This window comes from Octopus sinensis, unplaced genomic scaffold (assembly GCF_006345805.1).
Source record: "Octopus sinensis unplaced genomic scaffold, ASM634580v1 Contig18722, whole genome shotgun sequence".
NCBI lineage: Eukaryota > Metazoa > Mollusca > Cephalopoda > Octopoda > Octopodidae > Octopus > Octopus sinensis.
The window spans coordinates 225,093-247,500 of record NW_021835987.1 but is presented as its reverse complement, the minus strand read 5'-3'; the positions used below and the strand labels follow the sequence as shown (position 1 = coordinate 247,500).

Below are 22,408 nucleotides of genomic sequence, written 5' to 3'. Positions count from 1 at the left end.
GAAACTCACTTTTATTTACGTTTATCATGTTTAATATCCGTCAAAAACATATAAATTTTTAATTTTGCCTATAATTTTATAATTTTTCTCATTTTATAAAATAACTTTTACATTCCTGTTGGATCCCGCTTTTCTGTCAACGATAGCATTGTTTTCAATTTTGTTCAATTCATTTTCTCTGCCTCCACCCCCAGAATGGAGCAATAGTTTGGCTGGACTTAAAGAACGCTTTCCGTTAGCAGTGCAGGAGGTATTTCCTACAAGGCTTCAATTTTTGTTTCGTAACGCTCAGGACAGATTTGAAACTTACAAAGATTCAGACGGAGCACGTTCTATATTTGCAATATAGTTTTGACGTCAGGTTTATAAATTCTGTTTGATTTGGTATCATAATTAAATAATAATCATAAAAAATTATTCAGCTATTTTTTAAAAGAAATTATTCGATTTCAATGAACTAGAAAGTTAACTCTGTGACACCGTGTTCGGGGTATTCCTGTTTGTGGTACTCCTGTTTATGGTACTCCTGCTTATGTGTATGCTTATATATTCATATATTCTTTAACTTTTTTCTTTACATAATTTATTTTACCCTATTTTTTTTTTTTATTCAATTATTGAATTGCTCAACGGGCAAAGAATTTGAAAACAATTAATATTGATAATCGACGTGATCCTGTAAGTCTGTTGTTTCTAATTTCTTGTAGAACAATCCGGTGATAACTGTATTAATCATTTCAATCTGTATCTATGTGAATATAAACACCCCACACACCCAGACACAATTTGAAACCTGCTTGGTAAGATAGGTGACAATGGACGAAACGCTCCTCACTTGAGTCACGTTGTAACTTCTTGTGATTAAATAAAAATGAATTAATATACACACTTGTTTTCAGTTCTATTTCCTTGTTCATGTTTGGATGAGGGATGAGTGACCGAGGGGAGAGGGACTGACGTTGAAAGGGACCGTAAGGGGAAGGAAATGACGTCATGTCAAGAAGCAGCAGGTTGAAGACGGCCTCTTTCTTACGGGGTCTGCGGTGAGATCAAGTCGTGTGCTGGAAGCAGTCGTATAGTGGTGGACCTTTCCGGCCAATGATTGGAGGGTTTTGGTACACCTCGTATAGATAAGAAGGGTAAGAAAAGAGAAAATATGCGTTAACGTAGTTAACGGTGATGTTTCTTTATCTGAAAGAACTGTACGGAAGTGGTTAGCAAGGTTCCAAGCTGGAGATTGTAGCCTAATTGATAAAGAGCGATCAGGTAGACCATCCACTACAGATGATGACTAAATCAAGTCATTAACTGAGAATAACCCACATCGCACAACCCGAGAATTCGCAGAAGGCCTCAACCTATCAAAATCCGTCATTCATGAGCACCTGGTAAAGCTTGGGTACACAAATCGCTACGATGTTTGGGTACCACATGAGTTGAGTGAGAAGAACTTTTTCGATCGCATTCCTATCTGTGATTCGCTTTATAAACGGAATGAAAACGCGCCTTTTTTTAAAGCAAATTGTGACAGATGATGAGAAATGGATTATCTACCGAAATGTTCAGAAAAAGCGATCCTGGTGTAAGCGACATGAGCCACCCTTAACCAACCCAAAAGTGGGTCTTCACCTTAAAAAAGTCTTGCTTTGTGTCTGGTGGGATTGGAAAGGATTTCTGTGCTATGAGCTTCTCCCAAGTAACCAGACAATTAATTCTGAGAAATACTGCACACAACTGGACGAGTTAAAAGCAGTAATTCAAGAGAAACGTCCAGAATTGACCAACAGGAAGGGTGTTGTTTTCCAACATGATAATGCAAGACCGTACGTTTCTTCAGGAACCAGACAAAAATTGCTGCAGCTCGGCTGGGATCTGTTACCCCACCCTCCATATTCACCAGATATTGCTCCTTCTGATTGCCACTTATTCAGGTCTCTGGAGAATAGTGTTAATGGTAAAAATTTCAATCCTTGAATGACGTAAATAGATACCTTGATGAATTCTTTGCCATGAAACCACCTCAATTCTGGGAAGAGGGTATTTGCAAGTTAAAGGAAAGGTGGAGACGCATTGTGCAAGAAAATGGTTCATATTTGGCTGTAATGGCAAGTATTTATTGAACATTTTTTCCCTTAAAAATCGGCACGAACTTTCCGGACGACCCAATAAAAAGCAATATTTTTTTAGACCAATGCATGTAAGGGAGGCAATCAATGTTTGACATTTACTTCGCAGAGTTACCTCTCTTCTCCACGTAACTGTGTGAAAGATTTTAAGAGTCTAGACTCATCTATGGAACATAATTAATGTATATTCCCAGTTCGGAGAAAATAAGTGATAAAACACGGCCGTTATAATCTTTAATGCAGAGGCCTGTTTACGATTTGACCTTACTAATAAACTCCCTATTTTTAGGTCACTTTAAATAAAAACCTTTGAGTCTGCAACACTGTACGTAATTTCTCTTCTGGGAATGACCAAGTTTAAAAATCTGCTGGATCTCACTCATAAGGGAATCTTACATTGCTTATAAACTCTATATTTGGAAGGACTCATTTTAAACTCTGTTGGACTTTTGGAATTTACTCATAGGATATTGGAATATTGCATGTATACCATTATTCCTAAAAAATGGATTTACAACATTAGCCCTGGCCTTAACTGTAGAACCCGAAATGTAGTTTACAGCATAAGATGCGTAGAAGGTGCTTGTGAGGACGTGAACATGACGTACATAGGGGAGACGTCTAGAAGCATTGCGGAACGAATAAATGAACATATAAGACAATGTGACGACTGAAAACAGTCTTCCATACGCTACCAACATGCCAAAGACCACCATGGAGGCAACTTGGGTCAACTTGACATCCGCATCTTATCCAAGCACCCAAAAGACCCAACACTCAGACGGGAGTACGTCCTTATAAATGAAACCTCCCCAATACTAAATAGGAAATATACATAGTAAATACCATACCTCTATACCCACAGTTTACACAGGTAGAGTAGAATAGTTAGTGTACTGTTAGGTAGATAAATGTATGTATGTGTGTGTGTGTGTGTGTGTGTGTGTGTTTCCGGGAGTCTCTTTTTAAAGTAGAGGAAATAGCTAAGGTTCTTTGGCTGCTATTTCTAAACTTCGGTGAGTGGTAAAGCAAATCTTTGCTGAACCCTAATTATAAAGTATAAATACATATATATATATATATATATATATATATATATATATATATATATATATATATATATATATACATGTTGATAGGAGTATGCATTTCTAGCATCTCTATATCTAACTAATCCGGAAACGACGTTCTCAAGTAACCGACGTACGTGTGATCTTTCGTTATTTTTCCCTCTATACCTACGTGGATTATTTTTGAGTATACATTGTTTGGGAGACTTTTCTTATCGTAGAGGAAATAGCTAAAATTTTTTGGTTGTTATTTCTAAAAGTTCGGTGTGTGGTAAAGTAATTTGTTTTACTGAACCCTAATTATATAACGTAATGTTTTAAATATACCGTAAATGGTCTTTTTACGTACTGAACACTACTTGGTGAAATTATTAATTACTAATTAATTAATTTTATCCTTTCATTATTGACAGTATAATTCTCTCTCCCTGATAATAAACTACAGATCCCTCTGTAGGGACCTGTTGCTCTAAAACTCAGGTGGGTGGACGAGGGAAGATACAAAGCCTCATTCGTACTTTTTGAATTCGTTAGTACTGGCGGTCGAAGATTGTTTGTCTGGGATTACTCATATCAGACGGGTATGTTCGATTTTTAGTGCTCTCAAATTTAAACCCAACGAAATCTTGGGCTGATGACGGATATGTTGATAGGAATATGCATTTCTAGCACCTCTATATCTAACTAATCTAGAAACGGCGTTCTCAAGTAATTTTTTAGCTGCTATTTCTAAAAGTTCGTTGTGTGGTAAAGTAAATTCTTTTACTGAACCCTAATTATATAACGTAATATATATATATATATATATATATATATATATATATATATATATATATACATGCATATATTTACATATGTATCTATATACATATATATATTTCTGGCGTGGTGGTGCTTCTTTGGTACCATTACTTCTAAATATATTTATATTATTATACACCTATAATGGTTATTAACCGATACGGAATTTTACATTGAGGCCATTATAAATAATGTTCTTATCCTTTTTATATGTAAAATTATACATTCGCTCCATGTCATCATATTACTGCGATGATATTTTGACCATGTAGCAGATGATGTGAGATGGGCAAATGTATTAGCCTGGTATATACGTGCACATATATGTACGTATACAACACGTGCGCATATGTAAGTATTCATGAGTTGTATATATATATATATATATATATATATATAGAAAGATAGATAGATAGATAGATAGATAGATATATCTATATATACCGGAGTAAACACATAAATGTGAAACAAGGTGGAGAAAAGAGTACTCAAATACCAGGGGTAGAGTAATATGCTTTATTTAAAAGCAGCAGAAAATTCAACAAAACCTGTTACTCTGAGTTTCACGTTCCCGTTCGTCGGATTCTAGCAAAAACTGTCCGACGAACGGGAACGTGAAACTCAGAGTAACAGGTTTTTTGTATTTTATATTCGTGTGGCATCGTCCGTTTTTCTGTCCCTGTTTCGTATACATTCGATCCTTTTTTCAAGAAATCTAATGCTCGTAGCTTAGTTTTTCCTTGGGGCTGGCCGAATCGGAGCGATCTCAAGATTAATCAGCCGAAATTGCTAGGATGATCCGGTTCTTGACTGAAGATTGAAGGCTTCGAATGTCTCGTCCGTGTTTTTTGTATCGTCTTCTAAATGTTTTACGTTCTTGTCCCAGTTTGTATTTTTCTACATATAATATATACATACATACATACATACATACATATGGTTATAGGGAACTGGAGCAACAAAAAAAAAAACAGCAGCTCTCTATCTGCAAAGAGAGAAAGAGAATCACAACTCAAAAACCGATGTTGGATAAAATATATTTATGGATCTTTTATTAACAGGTAATGCTTGATCTATATGGAACACTTGTGGTGGTCAGCTGGATTGGTTGGACGTTAACAACAACAATAGTATCTAGGGATATTATGTGCTGGGTTAGTTCTGCTGCCTCAGGCTGATGAATATGGCCATGGAGTCTGCCAATGCATAACCTGCAAGTAACAATAAAAATATCAACAACGAAAGGAATTAAAAATATGCCATGGAAAGCCTTTATACGTGGTCGCTCGAATTACTAGAAAAAGCAGCCAAATTTCCACAACTGAATTAAGACTAATTGATTGTTGTACAATAAATACAAAAATTATTTCATTTGCTACTCACATTAACACACACACAGAGACACACACATCCACAAACACACACACACACAGGGACACTCACACACATATGCACATCAACACATACACAAAACATCACTTACCGTTGTTCCATACGACTTTCGATTTTGTATCAGAATAACGAATTGAAGGGTAGTGATCCATGTTATCATACTGACAATAAGCGGAACCTCCATTGATGCACAACCACCCACGCTCTGTGAGACAGTCAGCGTGGTTCGTTATATAGAAGCGACGTATATCACTGCTGAATTGAAAAAAGAACTTGTTTGGGTTTCAGAATGAGAAAATATAAGTATTCAGTAAATATACAATTATGTCCGATGTGCACAGTCGAATAAATCAGCATTTGATTAAAACAGACATCTATGTATCATACTCAATATATATACACACTGTCGATTGCTAGTTACTGTAGTATTTTCCCTGAGATAACATCTCCTATGGATTTGCAGTGTTACGAACACAATAAATATCAGAGAGACACGAAAAATTCGTCCCAGCAGCGGCTAATGAGAGCAATAGATGTTATCTCAGGACATATATTGCAGTAACTGGCCTATCGATGCGTTACGCTTGATAAATAGATGGTTATATCAACCTGTGTTAAAATGTATAGCATAATAATCATATTCAATGAAGATATAATGGTGAAAGCCTGGAAATGCTTTGGTCGTTTCAAGAAAATATCGTGAATAAATATATAGTGTTAAGAAACGGATATATATATATATATATATATATATATATATATATATATATATATATATATATATATATATATATTAGTAACGTGCGTAAAGTGCTTTTGGTATATTACGTTTCTACAAAGAGAAAAAGAAAAGTATATTTAGAACTTACTTTATTCCTTCCATCCTGAAATACTCTGGGTTGGCTGAAGATAGGTCATCCCATGGAGAGCGTAGAATACTATAATCATAAATGATTATATATTGAATTTTGAGATACCAGAAGGCACCAACTCAACTCAGTATCAGAGCGAGCTAGAATCCGCAACTGGTATCACCGAATTCAATTTGTGAATGAAACGATTGTGTCAACAGCCCCTTCCCACCCGCGTGTAGCCAAAACAAGATGCTGTATATATATATATATATACACATACAGGGTGCACTTGAATACCATTCGCGTGCTGGTGTATATGTACGTGTTTGCACGCGTGTATATATAGTTGTGTGGATGGGCTTGTACAAGGGGTATGGATAAGCGGATGGACAGGAATGAACAAGCTTTAGGGACTGGTGATTGGCGGCCCTGTGGTTGGCTGATGTCAGTGAGCGTGGATGTCAGTGATGTCGGTGCATGGAAGCAGCTGGTTGCTAAGGTGGTATATTCGGGTTGCCGAGGCCAGTGGCTTGAAATTTACCAGTAGGGCATATATACACGCGCACACACACACATATATATGCGTGCGAGTGGATAGTCAAGTGAACCATGCGCGCGCGCGCGTGTATCATATGCCAGCTTAATTTAATTCGTCCTTAGTCGAAAGACACTTGTTGTTATGTCCTGTTATTTGTATTTGTGTAATTTTCTCCGTCTTTTCCGTCCTTGTTTTCGTATACATTCGCTGCTTTGTTCCAAGGAATCTAATGCTCTTCGCATAGTTTTTCCGAGGGGCTGGCCAGATTGGAGCAATCTCGAGTATAACCAGACGAAATTGCAAAGATAATCTGGAACTCGACTGCGGAAAGAAAACTCCGAATGACACGTCCTTGTTTTCTTTGTTCTCTCTTTCTTGTATCATATAACTGTCTGGATGTTTTGCGTTCTTGTCCCAATTTGTATATATATATATATATATATATATATATATATATATATATATATGTATATATAAATTATAAATAAGAGCAAAAGAAAAATTATTTCTATGCTACTATGTTGAGAAGAGACTTTAAATCGCCAATTTCCACATTTCATTTTACATTCACTATAAATACAGGACGTGCTGGAATCAAGGAAAGCTAGCTAACAAAAATTTTTTAAAAAGTTCGTTATTTATGTATTGAATCAGTTTCGGGATTAATCTTGCTTATGCTTTTTTTCCATGGGTTCTTGTAAATATTTCATTTATTTTTTATCGTATTTTCCCCATAAGAGGGAAGAATCAATAGGATTAATCCTGAAATTGATTCAATATAGAAATAACGAACTTTTAAGAAATTCTGTTAGCTAGCTGTCCTAAATTTCAGCACGAAGTGTATTTATAGTGAATGTAAAATGAAATGTGGAAATTGACGACTTAAAGTCTCTTCTCTGCATATTGGCATAGAAATAATTTTTCTTTTGCCCTTGTTTATAAGTTGTTTATAATTTTAACCTTTAAAGATAATTTGATATGCTGCCACCTTTGATAAAAATTTTTTCCTGAAAAAACTTTTATGCTATATTAGTAGTATATATATATGTACCATTTATTTACTTATATATATATATATATATATATATATATATATATATATATATATATATATATATATATATATATATATATATATATATATATATAGGGACAGTTTACGAAAAAACAACAACAAGGACAGGTGGTGTACAAAACAAACAGAACTATTAGTATAACGCTCAGGAATAGGAAAAGTCTTTTACGTTTCGAGCCTACGCTATTCTATATATATATATATATATAAAATCGCGGTTAAAATTGCAGTTTTTAAGGGTAAAATATGCCTGAACCATATCTAAACTGATCTAAAATATAATTTACCTTTATTACTATTACTATGATAAATGATAAAGTGTGTGTAAAGGAATCTCATTTCGTGTGTGTGTGTTTGTGTGTGTGTGTGTGTGTGTGTGTTGGAGAGTGAAAGAGTGTATACATACCTCATCAATGGCAAGATGGTTCCAGAAATCCAGGATAGGATGTCGGAAGAAGTTCGGACAAAAGATACCGAGACATTTGTCCACATTCCAGGTTGAAGGACTTCCTAGATTCAAAAATGAATTATAGACTTTCGAACCAGCTCCCATTGATAGGGCATATACTTTTATCCATTGACCATCTGAAATAACAACAACAACAATAACAACAACAACAACAACAACAATAATAATAATAATAATAATAATAATAATAATAATAAATAATAATAATAATCTTTTCTACTATTGGCACAAGGCCTCAAATTTGGGGGCGAGGGGGTCAGTACGCTACTGGTGCTTAATTTATTGACCCTGAATGATGAAAAGCAAAGTCAACCTCAGCGAAATTTGAACTCAGAACGTAGAGACGGTCGAAATACTGCTAAGCATTTCTTCCAACGTACTAACGATTCTTCCAGCTCGCCGCCATTAACAATAATAATGATGATGCTCATAATAATAATATTAATATTAATAATAATAATAATAATAATAATAATATTAATAATAATAATAATAATGATGATAATGATGATGGTGGTAATAATAATAATAGTAATAATAATGATAATAATAATACTAATAGTAGTAGTGGTAGTAGTAGTAGTAGTTGTAGTAGTTTTAATTATGATGATGATGATGGTAATAATAATAATAAAAATAATAATAATAATAATAATAATAATAATAATAATAATACCCTGATGCAGTACCAGGCAGTGGCTCTCATGGCTTCTGATCTTAACTGATTGGACGTGTTATCATGTACATTGTTTTGTCTTGGTAAAAAAGATGGTCTACAGCAAATATTCTGCTCAATACCACAGTTGACCTTAATCAGTTGACCATGTCCCTTAGTGGCTGACGGTATGTGCATCTCTGATCATGAGCAGAAGTAGTGGGGGAGTATCATAGCCATGTGTTGAAAGGAATTCTTGGTGTTTGGATAATTCACCTCTTCAGGGATTTTTTGAGCGGGATGGGCTACTCGACCAGAAGGAAATTCTAACTGGGCCCCACCTACAAGATCATACGCTGTTATCTTGATATGAGATCACCATGTCGCGCACATATGGTTGTAATGCGTGTGCCTGGTGTACCCTTATCAGACATGATGGGTATACTGGGCTTCGTATATTTTACCCCTGTGTCACTTTGATGGTATGCATACATACATACACACATACGTACATGCACACTGACCCACACACATGCGCACAAACAAACAAAAAGGAACGCAGTGTAAATAACGGACAGAGTCAAGATTATTGAAAAGGTTGCAAGATATAAGTGGAAATTTTCCACTTATATGGAAATTATAAGTGGAAATTATAAGGCACAAAAGGAAAATGACTCTCCCCAGACACAACAGGATATGCTTCAACACAGGAACTCATATAAAGAATCTTGGAAACCAAATCCAAATACGAAATGATAATAGGAATTTAAAAAATGGTGGGAAGACAAACAACCTCCAGTGCTTGAAAATGATCATATCTCACTCCTTTGGAACTTTACTGTTCAAACTGACAGAACGATAGATGCAACGAGGCCAGATATTATAAGGAAGGATGTCAACCAAAAATCATGTTTCCTCATCCATATGACTGTCCCATTCTAGACCTACCAAAAACTGTGCAATCTTAGAGGTTCGGCAAAAAGAGACCGATAGAATAAGTACTAGGCTCATAAAGAATAAATCCAGGAGTCGATTTGTTCGACTAAAGGAGGTGCTCCAGCATGGCCGCAGTCAAATGACTGAAACAAATAATTAAAAGAAGAAGAAGAAGAAGAAGAATGCTTCACTTACATCTATAGAAGGCAATCTCGTTGATGTCATCCGTGCTGACGACTGTCATTATATTCTTCGGTGAGTAATTCTTACAAACATGGCTGACTTCGTTGTAAGTGAAAAATTCCGATTGGCTGTTTAGAACGAGGCCGGCACATTCCAGTAGACTTCGTGTTGAATAGAATATTTCCTATGGTGATGACTGAAGGTAATCATAAGAGTAGCCAAGAGGCAAACGTTCGTAGCTTGCTTCACGTTCCTGATCTGAGCTAACAACCAGAATGGTTGCAAGAGTTAACAGAAGCATTGTTATCACAGCAGGATGGGTAACAGGAAACCGGGACATACTTGGCTCTATAATTGCTAGAGGGAGAAAGAAAGAGAAAAGAAATTATAAGAAAGAGAATGAGAGAGAGAGAGAGAGAGATTCGGCTATGTGGCGGAAAGAAATATAATATATAAAGGAAGAAGGGGTAAGTGGGTACGAGTGATGATGGGAAACTGTTAGAGAGTAACAGGGAGAAATCCTGAAAGAGAAGAGGAAAATAAATTAAGAAAATGGAAAATGTTGGTGTGAGATTGTTGTGGGGACCCCCCAGACGACGAAGTACGCTAGCCCAATACGTAGATTATAGAGGGAGAAGCCTAGACGTCAGCAGCACAGCTGAGTAGCAATCGAAGAGTAGTAGTAGAAGAGAGCAGAGGAGAGTTGTGTAGAAGGCATCCGAACGTGCGGCATAACAGAGATGCAGAAAGTGTGCATAAGAAAACGGAATAGAAATAAATTACAATTTAGAATAGAAAACTTCAAATAAATTAGGGTTATTAGTAATAACGCAAGTCCTGGGTACGATTTTAAACTGCTTCCAGTAGTGAACCCTGGTTGGGGATTTCTAGGGTTTTAATGAGTTTGGAATCACTCCTTAGCCACTGATGTTCCTCTGTCTACTCTCATCCAGAATCGAAGTAATCATCAGGATTCAAATAATGGGTTAATTTGCAATTACGTCGATCATATGGAGCTCATTACCCACCACCACCACCACCAACACCAGCACCACCAATACCATGCTTCAGCAGGAATTTCACTTGATCAAGTAAATCAATATTCAGAGTAAACTTTTTATCTATGTGTTTCTAGCAGTTACAGCTAGAGTTTTAAAGGTTGGGGGTCACAAGATCTGCCTTTTTCTTCCCGTATTTGCTAAGTGGATTAGCCACGCTACCATCACCAACTATCACCTATACAGCTAAAACATGTCCCAACAACAACCTCAACATTGATATCACCACCACTACCACCGCCACTCTCATAACAACAGTCAAAACAATAACTGCAACATTGACATAACTACCACTACCACCATCACAACCACTATAACCAGCGCTACTTCTGCCTTCCTACAACATCTCACCACAAACACCAACACCACAACCAACACCTTACAACCACTGTCATATCACCGCTGTACAACAAATCACTGTCTCTACCCACCACCACCAACACCAGCACCACCAATACCATCCTTGCAAAAATCATATCCTTAAATCATCCAATCATCACTACAAATACAACATCCCTATCAAGGCCCCATTAAAAGCTCCACTACTACAACCAACGCCCCACCACCACCAACAGCAATATTCAAACCTACACATTGTAAAGATCCTGATGAAAAAACCGGAAGTCTATGAAGTATATTTAATGAAGTATGGCTTGCTATCGATCGAATATAGTTTCGAATATTTCCCCTTTCTTGTTCTTCTTCATGTCCTGTTCATGTATATACATGTGTGTTTGTATAAAAACATATGTAAATAAACATATTGAATCATTTAAGTATATCTAATGAAGTAAGGCTTGCTATCAATCGAATTTGGTTTCGACTCAGGTTAGAAATGTTTTCACTAGACTGATCTCAAGTGAACAATAGTGACGGAAGTGGACGGTTGGCATAGCTGTGAAGTTTAGAGGATTGTTGAAGTCATTTGTAAAGTGAACAATTCAGACATTTGTACACATTCATCGGTAGTTTAGTGGCATCAGTTGATAGAACCGACAACAGTCGACAGTCGTTAATGTTTCCAAAAATAATTGTTAGCCTCATCAGTAACAAAGGTAAGTTTTTATTTCGTTACATTCTTCTGTGTTAGAAGCTCTATGTTGCTGTTCTGCTCTTAACTATGACGGTATACATCCCAGCACTAAAAGTCCATTTCGTTGATTCACATCTGGACTTTTTTGCAGAGAACCTTAGAGCAGTGTCTGATGAATAAGGCGAACGATTTCATCAAGATATCCCATCAATGGAACAACGATATTAAGGATTTTGGAATGCAGGAATATGAGCTGACTACTGTTAGATGTTGTACAGGGATGCACCTGAGACAGAACACCATAGAAAGTCTAAATCCCAAAGATTTTAAGTTGTTGTGCATTTGAGTGTATTCTAACTTATTTGTGCAGAATAATCTTAATTTTGTACATTACAAAGTCATGAAATTATCGTATCTTGCATTCAATATACATTATATATAGACATCCTTCACGTATCCTATAAGTTAAAACAGCAGGTATCATTAACATGAAAGTGTGACCTGATAGAGGAAATCGGACTTCGGATTCGTAATCAGCATCAAAAATTAACCCAGAAAAATCAATCAACAACTCCGATGATTCAAAAAAGTTTATTTTGTTGACCAGTGTTTTATAAAGAATTGATTCTAAGTTAAACAAATTGTTAAAATCAGAGGTTTTTGATATAATTTAATGCACAAAATATATTATAATATTAGTATATTTCCCTCAAGTATCGCACAGATTTCAGATGACCATACTTAGCCCTTAGGATACCGGGCAACAGCAGGTTGGAGCGTGTCAGCGACTCCAATATTATTTCTTTTGTTTTGCCAACTATCGCTGATTAAAATCCAGTGTGTTCTCCAGCAACAACATAAAGATCAGAACGACTTTAATGATTATAGAATCGTATTTTTCAGTATGTTTAGTGAAGCGCAATTATGTTTAGTGAAGTGCATGTCGCTATTCAAGGACTTTCTTCTTCACAGCAATCAAACAAGACGTATTGAAAAGCTTGGTGCATTTTCACTTCAGTGGAGAAATACTGGTATCTATATTATAATGGGGGAAGCTGTTTATTAATTAAGTATATAACAGTGACTAAAAACACTAAAAGAAAGCGATTATTAAAGCTTTGACCGTCTGGAAATATTTTTATAAATTTATGTTTTAAGGTATTTCCTATAATTTCGATCTCAGGCTTTCCAATATTTTAATTTATATGCAGAAACCACCGAGAGCGAGGAGTGGGGTTGCAAAAAATTCATAAGTTTTCAAATTTTCTCTTCTTTAGCATATAGATGCGGTAGTTATTGATAGGATTGTCTTGGGATGTGCTAGAAACAACAGCCAAATAATCTCCCTTAAATCACTCACTTTTCCTTTCAAAAATATTATCAATTTCTTTTTTTTTTACCGAAAACCATGGATTTGAAGTGAGACAAGAATTGGCCAAAATAAGATCGGATGGGATTATGGGGGCGGGGGGATTTTCAACCTTTTTGTCATACAAAAACGCTCCTCACTCCAACCCATCATTTGGAAATCTGTGGCTTGAAATAGAGGAGAAATCCCCTTCAAAACAGAGGAGTCCTAACATATTTGGTCTTCCTAAACCGAAACTCCTCTCGCCCCGACTTCGGAAACATTTTCCCCACACATTACTTCATAATTGTAATCTATGCTGTTTCAGAGATATTTGCATAAACTTTCATTGAAATATACCCATTTCATGGAAGTTTTTGTGAGAATAATGTCAGATCGCGTGAACTTTCTCAAACTCCTCTCTCCGCCCCTCAGGAAAATTCGTTCCCATAAATCCCTATATACTCTGAAGCAAATAAGTGGTATATGTACGTAATTTTGTTAAAAAGTATCCGTTTTCGCTGCACCTCAGTCTCTCACTAATGGCCATGGATGAAGGCCGTCACTTCCCGCCCTATCGGAACATCGTTGTTTGTGTCTGAATAATCCTATGGGCAAATGGCAGTCTCTGCTACATAAGCCGCACTTGTAGGCTGCTTTGTGACGTCTCAGCTGCAATGAAATGTCCTTCCTCTCTGGGGCTTTGACTGGTTCTCTCTCACTAGTACAGTGTGTTCGATACGGCCTAAGCCTAAGCAGTGTGGTATGGAGGATAAGCTGTTGCCCATGTAATGCGTCCTTCATTTCAACCTTATTAATAGCTTCTAAGGAACCGCAAGGAACGTTACAATTTATCAGCGTCGTCGCAGGTTTTGCAACTGTGAAGTTTTAGACAAAGTCGAACGGCCTTGGAGGATCTGGTCCCCGATATTTCCTCACTGTTCACACCCGAACATTTTCCCATGTAGAAGGGTTGCCGCACTACCACCACGAATACTAGGGTAATGAGCTGCATATGATCGACGTAATTGCTAATTAACCCATTATTTGAATCCTGATGATTACTTCGATTCTGGATGAGAGTAGACAGAGGAACATCAGTGGCTAAGGAGTGATTCCAAACTCATTAAAACCCTAGAAATCCCCAACCAGGGTTCACTACTGGAAGCAGTTTAAAATCGTACCCAGGACCTGCGTTATTACTAATAACCCTAATTTATTTGAATTTTTCTATTCTAAATTGTAATTTATTTCTATTCCGTTTTCTTATGCACACTTTCTGCATCTCTGTTATGCCGCACGTTCGGATGCCTTCTACACAACTCTCCTCTGCTCTCTTCTACTACTACTCTTCGATTGCTACTCAGCTGTGCTGCTGACGTCTAGGCTTCTCCCTCTATAATCTACGTATTGGGTTAGCCTACTTCGTCGTCTGGGGGCCTCCCCACAACAATCTCACACCAACATTTTCCATTTTCTCAATTTATTTTCCTCTTCTCTTTCAGGTTTCTCCCTGTTACTCTCTAACAGTTTCCCATCATCACTCGTACCCTCTTACCCCTTCTTCCTTTATATATTAAATTTCTTTTCGCCACTTTGCCGAATCTCTCTCTCTCTCTCTCTCTCTCTCTCTCTCTCATTCTCTTTCATATAATTTCTTTTCTCTTTCTTTCTCCCTCTAGCAATTATAGAGCCAAGTATGTCCCGGTTTCCTGTTACCCATCCTGCTGTGATAACAGTGCTTCTGTTAACTCTTGCAACCTTTCTGGTTGTTAGCTCAGATCAGGAACGTGAAACAATCTACAAACCGTTGCCTCATGCCTACTCTTATGGTTACCTTCAGTCATCACCATAGGAAATATTCTATTCAACACGAAGTCTGCTGGAATGTGCCGGCCTCGCTCTAAGCAACCAATCAGAATTCTTCACTTACAACAATGTCAGTCGTGTTTGCAAGAATTACTCACCGAAGAATATAATGACAGTCGTCAACACGAATGACAGCAACGAGATTTCCTTTTATAGATGTAAGTGAAGCGTTCTTCTTCTTCTTCTTCTTCTTCTTCTTCTTCTTCTTCTTCTTCTTCTTCTTCTTCTTCTTCTTCTTCTTCTTCTTCTTCTTCTTCTTCTTCTTCTTCTTCTTCTTCTTCTTCTTCTTTTTATTATTTTTATTTTTATTATTATTATTTCAGACAGCCAATGGATTAAAACATATGCCATATCAATGGGAGCTGGTTCGAAAGTCTATGAATCATTCATGAATATAGGAAGTCCTTCAACCTGGAATGTGGACAAATGCATCGATACCGTTTGTCCTAACTTCTTCCGACATCCTATCCTTGATTTCTGGAGTGATCTACCCATCGAGGAGGTACGTGCAGGAACGATTTTTATGCACATTCATTTACACAAACATAGAATTAAGTTGGCATAAAGTCATCCATTTTGTGAGAGGTGAGAATCTATTAGATTACTTATTTTATTGATTTTTAAAAGACAAAGTATACCTTGACTGTATTAAAACTCAGAACGTCAGGGCACATTAAGAAGTACTGAATTGCTATAAACTATTATGTTCACAAGTTTATTGGCATCGCGATCTAAAAACGTTCTTAATATATTTGCGCTGTTTGTGTTCACACACAAACAAACACACACACACACACACGCACAAACACACAGATATACGTGTGTGTGTTTAAATAAATTTTAATACAAGACGCTGAAATGAACAGCTTTTATTACTAATCATTACTATTTAATGCTGGATAATACATACATCATACACATTATTGCATTAATATGATTTTTAAATAGATATATATTAAGCTGGTAAATAATTTGCCGCCTTTTTTTTATAATTTTGGAATTTTTGCGTCTTTAAATATTGGAATCTATTTTTGTCGAGAATTCTATTTTTGAATCACTTGGGAATGTTTTTTTTTATATTGTTAATTTTAGTTAATATTTGTTTATTTCTTGGTCATTAAAATGGAATGTCAAGTCAAGAAAGATGAGCAATTTTCGACACATCCTCCATTTTGTTTTTAATCAAGGTTCTGAGGCCGAAAAAGCTGCTCGCCATATTTGTGTAGTGTATGGAGAGGGTGCTATAGCTGAAAGAACCGCTCGTGATCGGTATGCCAAGTTTAAAAATGGAAATTTTGGCCTCAAAGACGTACCTCATCCTAGCCGTCCAGTTGAGTTCGAGGAAGAGCAATTACACCAACTTTTGCACGAAAATTCTCGTCAAACGACAAGGGATCTGGCAGAGAAAATGGAATGCTCCCATCTTCACTCGATGGGAAAGGTTCAGAAGTATGGAGTATGAGTTCCGCATGCTTTAAGTGACAACGACAAAAATCAACGAGCCTCAATCTCCGCTGGTTTGCTTGCTTGTCACCGCTCAACTCATGGACACAAGTAACGATTTCTTTACCGAATCGTTGGTGGGGACGAAAAATGGTGCCTGTACATCAATATGAAGCTGCGTAAAGAATGGCGTAGCCCCGGTAAACAAGAGACACCGCGAGTGAAAGAAGATCTTCATTTGCGTAAAACGATGTTGTGCGTATGTTGGGACTGGGAAGGGATTATCCATTACGAATTGCTTGAACGGAAGCATAACGGTCAACACGGAGCTCTATGTTCAACAGATGGAACGATTCAAATCAGCTATCGAAGACAAAAGACCTAATCGGCATCACAGAGTTCTTCTGCTGCATGACAACGGCAATATGAGCAAGGAAGCCATTCAAGCGCATGGTTGGGATGTGTTGCCACACCGCAGTACTCTCCTGATTTGAAACCAACGAGTTTCCACCTCTTTCGATCTCTTTCACATCCTATACGCGGAGTTTCGTTCAATACTGATGCAGAATTGAGAGCTTGGTTGGATCAATTTTTCCAGTCGAAATAAGGTGATTTCCACCAACTAGGTATTGAAAGCACCAAACATATGTAAATAAATGCTTTATGTTACACCAGCCTGAAGCGATTCGAAAACATATGTTTCAGAAGTGAATGACAACAACTACAACAACAACAACAACAATAACAACAACAACAACAACAACAATAATAATAATAATAATAATAATAATAATAATAATAATAATAATGTCCTGATTCGGAACCGATGCCCTGATGCACTATCAGGCAGTCGTTCTCATGGCTTTTGATTTAAGTGATTGGAAGTCTTAACATGTCCATGTTTTGTCATGTTAAAAGATGGTCTACAACAAATATTTTGCCCTTTTCATTTGTCTAACATTACCAGTTGACCAGTTGAGTATATCCCGTAATGTCTAAAGATATGCGCATATTTCATCCCGAGCATAAGTTGTCGGGGAGCAACACAGCCATGTGTTGACGGGAATTCTTTGAGACTTGGATAATTTACTTCTAAAAGCGTGGGTGTTACGTTCTTCATTTTTAAAAAAACTTATTCAGGGTAACTTTTGAGAGGGATGTGCAGCTCGACTTCAAGAAAATTCAAACTGGGACCCATCTGCAAGATCATGTGCTGTTCATCTTGATATGAGATCACCATGCCATGCCCAAAATTGTTCTGATGCCTGTGCCTGGTGTACACGTACCAGACGAATAGTCTTGGTTGATATATTGAGCTTCGTATCCCAGTGTCACTTTGGTAGCATGCACTGCTCTCTCAATAATATTTCACGATTTTTTTTAGGTGAAACTTGTGGTTTATAAAGAACAAACAGCTGTGGTTAGTGTGGTGTTTGATGGGCGAGATGCAACCCTTGAAAGCTGGTTCTCTCTTCAAAACCTGAAAAGCTCTCCTTGGTCCGACTTACCTCAAAGCCCTGTGATTGATTTCTCAATGGGAAACCAGTATGTAATTTTTATCACTCTAATTTATTTTAGTTATTTGTAATTTAATACTGTGCTAAAACCTTTTGTGATTAACATTAATTTGTACTCTGTTCGTATCTATGAATAATGTACCAGTGAAGTACAGTGTCTATATAATCAACTATATACACTTCGCCTATATTTCTATCGTTGCAATAAATATTACCAGTTTAATGGCGGAATTAATATTATTAATTAATGTTCACCTGCAACGACTGAGGATTAACTTCGTTGCATTCTATTATGGTATGTCATCGAATTCATCGAATTTCGGTTGAGAATAAACAACCAACTACAAAGCACACACACTCACACTTGTGTCTAGCAATGAAGGAGGCACTTGACGTAGTGGTCATGATGTCTAGCTTGTGATTCTATGTTTGTGGTTGCAATTGCACGCTACAAATTCGTTGAGCAGGAATTTCACTTGATCAAGTAAATCAATATTCAGAGTAATCTTCGAAACAGACCGAGATCCATTTACTTATGAACATATATGACAAAATTTGCATGATTTTCTTTCCTCCTCTGTTTCTGCTCACCTATACAGTGATTAAACGAAAATTAGTTAATAACAACACCGAATGACATATGCACCCATATATTGACTGGTGATGATGATGAATTTGACAGTCCCCTGATTAGTGCATAGGGATATTTTGGGTAATTCTTTGCGGATCTGCAATTATAAAAGTGGTTACGAACCTCTGTCTATATAATAGTTTCATCATTAAACTAAGAAGCACTAAATATCGCTAGAAATGACACCCTACCGTTTTTAAATATAGCTCATATTGGAAATGCAGTCCGAAGAGGGGACAGTAATGTTGGGAATGCCTTTAACTATTCATCCTTCTCGACTAGGGATGACCACTTTGAAATATTCCTTAGTTGGAAGAATAAGGACAAAACACTGGATTTTGTCCTGGCCCATTGCAAATGCTGGGAAAGAGGAAGAGAAAAGTTATTCCCACGCATAAAACCTGGCCCAGAAATTTGCATCAGATTTATCTCCATTAACATCCCCTTGCCCAAGTGTGAGGCGTTAGTGTTAAATTGGCTAACAAATAAAGTCTACTACATATATATATATATAGGGACCGTCCTTCTTAGAATTGCCCGACACACAGATTACATCTACGAGGCCTTCACTCACAAACATTTCATTGACTGTAAAGTAGAAGATAGTTCAATGTATCACCGAACAATGTCGGTTCGAACTTGGGAACCTCTTAATTACGTAGTTGCCAGGTAACCTATTTAATAACAACATCTGATAACGAGAATGACCGCAAACACAAAACTATAACAGTGTCTTTTTCTCTCCATTTTACAGTTGGATACGTCATTTCTATATTTCATCTAATCACGGAGGTTGTGATATAGATCGTGGTTGGTTGATTGTTGCTGAAGGGAGTTACTGTCCGTGGGAGCGGTTTCCTCATTTTCCTGCAATAATCTACTCAGGTGAAGATTCGAAAATCGTATGGAATGACGGTATGTTTATAGTCATCCGTTTTAACTTGTCTCACAGCCAAGTTAATGCAGTAAGTACTAAAAGCCTTATTATGATGATGGCGTGGCGAACACAGGAAACAACTCAGGGCATATTTCGGTGTTATTATACCTCCTCAGTGAAGCATAGGTCCCACAATACTTAACAGAGAGAACCATCATTTGATACAATATTACGCATGTGTAGGTGTGGAGTTTTTAGTACGGAGGAGTTCTTGGCAAAAGGCCTGGCTGGAAATTCAAACTTCCGAGTCTTTTACAGGACTACTGTAATAATTGTGTAAACCTGAGGGGGAATGTGTTGAATAAAATCATAATTAAGGGATCGTCCAGTATTTTCTTGTATCCCAAGACAGGATCTTTTCAACACACATATATGTACATATATATATATATATAAAGTTAATCCAAACATGAAAACACAAAAACGCGAGAACGTGGAACAAATATAGTATTATTGGACGCTCAGGAAGGAAGGGAAGAAGAAGGGTTTAACGTTTCGAGCGGAGCTCTTCGTCGGAAACATAGGACAAGGAAAGATCCAGAGAAGGGAAGACAGAGGAAAAACATCGCCAACGGTACACACGCGGTCATTATATGATATATATATATATATGATATATATATATATATATATATATATATATATATATTATGTGTGTGTGTGTGTGTGTGTGTGTGTGTGTGCTGTGTGTACATATATATATATGTACACACACACACACACATATATGTATATGTATGTATGTATGCATATATATATATATATATATATATACGAGAGCTTCTTTCTGCTTCCGCCTCCTAATTCCCGACACGGGGCGTTTATCAGCCCGGGGCTATAGTAAAAGACACTTACCCAGCGTACCACGCAGTGGAACTGAACCCGGATTTATGCGGTCGGAAAGCACGCATCTTACCTTAAAACCACGTACAAAAGTGAATATATGTCTAAAGCTTCTGATGATACTCCGTCGGTTACGACGAGGAGCATTCCAATTGATCCGAACAATGGAGCGTAGTTCTGAGAGAAATTCCCAAAGTTGCATTTGTTATTACTGATATTCGTCTTGTTAATCTTGCTGTTATTGTTGTTGTTGTTATTGTCGTTTTTTTATTATTTTGCAGGTTTTGAAACAGCTGATTCCATGGCCATCTTCATCCGCCTAAAACCTTAACTAACCAATCAAAAGATCTGTTTTTGACGACGTGACCACACGTCTTCTGTCAACCAAATTCACTCGCAAATAATTACTTTTATGATAAAACCCGGGACTATAAGTAGAAAACTCTTGTCCAGGGTGCTGCACAGTAGGATTGAACTCGAAAGCACATGGTTGCAAAGCAAGCTTCTTAATCACACAACAACGCCAGCATCACTGTGTGTGCGTGTATGTGTGTATGTGTGTATGTGTGTGTGCATGCACGCACATACTGAGTATCCCCAAATTAACTATTTCAGTAAAACTCAGTGTTATTTACTTAGAAACTCACTTTTATTTATGTTTATCATTCTTAACACCTATTAAAAGTTTATTGACAATAAAGTTATCTAATCTAAAATTTTGTACTATTATAATTCTTACGATTTTTATCCATACTTTTACTTTCGTTCTTGTTGGAATCCGCTTATCTCTCCAAGACAGCTTTTCATTCGATTTCGCTGAAATCACTTTCTCGACCTCCATCCAAAAGTTGAAGCAATAGTTTGGCTGAACTTAAAGGGAGCATTCAGTTAGCAGTGCAGGAGATAACCGCTAAAGGATAGATGTGAAATTCGCAAGGATACAGACGGAGCACATGTTGGAAATTTTCAATAAATTTTTGACGTAACAATTTATAAATCTGTTTGTTTTGGTATAACAATCAAGTAATAAATATAAAATGGTATTTTAAAAAAAGTTACCAGATTTTCACAAAATGGAAAGGTCATTCTAAGACACATTCTCTGTGGTACTCCTGCTTATTTGTGTGTTTATATACTCACTAGCACTATGACCCGGCAGCGCCGGGTAAAATTTGAATAAAATTGGTTGTGTGGTTCTCAAGTTTTAGGGATTCATAGTGGAGAAGATATGATATTGCTATGAGCTCGCCCAAGGCTAGAAGTTAAAAGTATTGTGTAAATCTTGAATGAAATTGGTTGTGGAGTTCTCAAGTTTTAGGGATTCACACAGACAGACAGACAGACCCATACTCAGTTATATATATATGTATGTATATATATATATATATATATATATATATATATATATATATATATATACACACATCCACATACATACAATAGAGAGATGCTTTTCTTTCACTTTTAACACGTAATACTGAAATAGTGGAAAAGATGTGATATTGCTCACACACACACACACACACACACACACATATACATATATACGTATGCGTATAAGTGTTTGTGTATGTATGTGTCCCACCTCTCACTGCTTGACAGGCAAGATGAGCAGTATTAGTTTGTTTAT

At 36.7% G+C, this 22,408-nt stretch overlaps 3 protein-coding genes across 3 annotated transcripts in view; 2 read left to right on the top strand and 1 right to left on the bottom strand.

The window, feature by feature from the left end:
• The window catches only part of LOC118761916, a 92,608-nt gene extending 92,115 nt beyond the window's left edge, over positions 1-493 (top strand). The window contains exon 4 of the mRNA XM_036500121.1: positions 1-493. This exon is cut by the window's left edge and continues 370 nt beyond it. The gene's annotated coding sequence lies outside the window, so the exon portion shown is untranslated.
• The window catches only part of LOC118761915, a 116,305-nt gene that overhangs the window by 55,162 nt on the left and 38,735 nt on the right, over positions 1-22,408 (bottom strand). The window contains exon 3 of the mRNA XM_036500120.1: positions 7,799-7,805. The gene's annotated coding sequence lies outside the window, so the exon portion shown is untranslated. The remainder of the gene's footprint in view (positions 1-7,798; positions 7,806-22,408) is intronic.
• LOC118761914 lies at positions 15,499-21,201 on the top strand. Its single transcript, XM_036500119.1, has 5 exons — positions 15,499-15,565; positions 15,731-15,909; positions 18,235-18,395; positions 19,753-19,913; positions 21,060-21,201. The coding sequence occupies exons 1-5, from the start codon at positions 15,517-15,519 to the stop codon at positions 21,107-21,109; spliced, it is 600 nt and encodes a 199-aa protein (XP_036356012.1). The 5' UTR covers positions 15,499-15,516; the 3' UTR covers positions 21,110-21,201.

Coding starts and splice junctions, on each gene's coding strand:
- LOC118761914 (XM_036500119.1), top strand. CDS start 15,517: ATGACAGTCGTCAACACGAATGACAGCAACGAGATTTCCTTTTATAGA. Junction 15,566..15,730: donor CGAGATTTCCTTTTATAGAT/GTAAGTGAAGCG, acceptor TTATTATTTCAG/ACAGCCAATGGATTAAAACA. Junction 19,914..21,059: donor GAAAATCGTATGGAATGACG/GTATGTTTATAG, acceptor ATTATTTTGCAG/GTTTTGAAACAGCTGATTCC.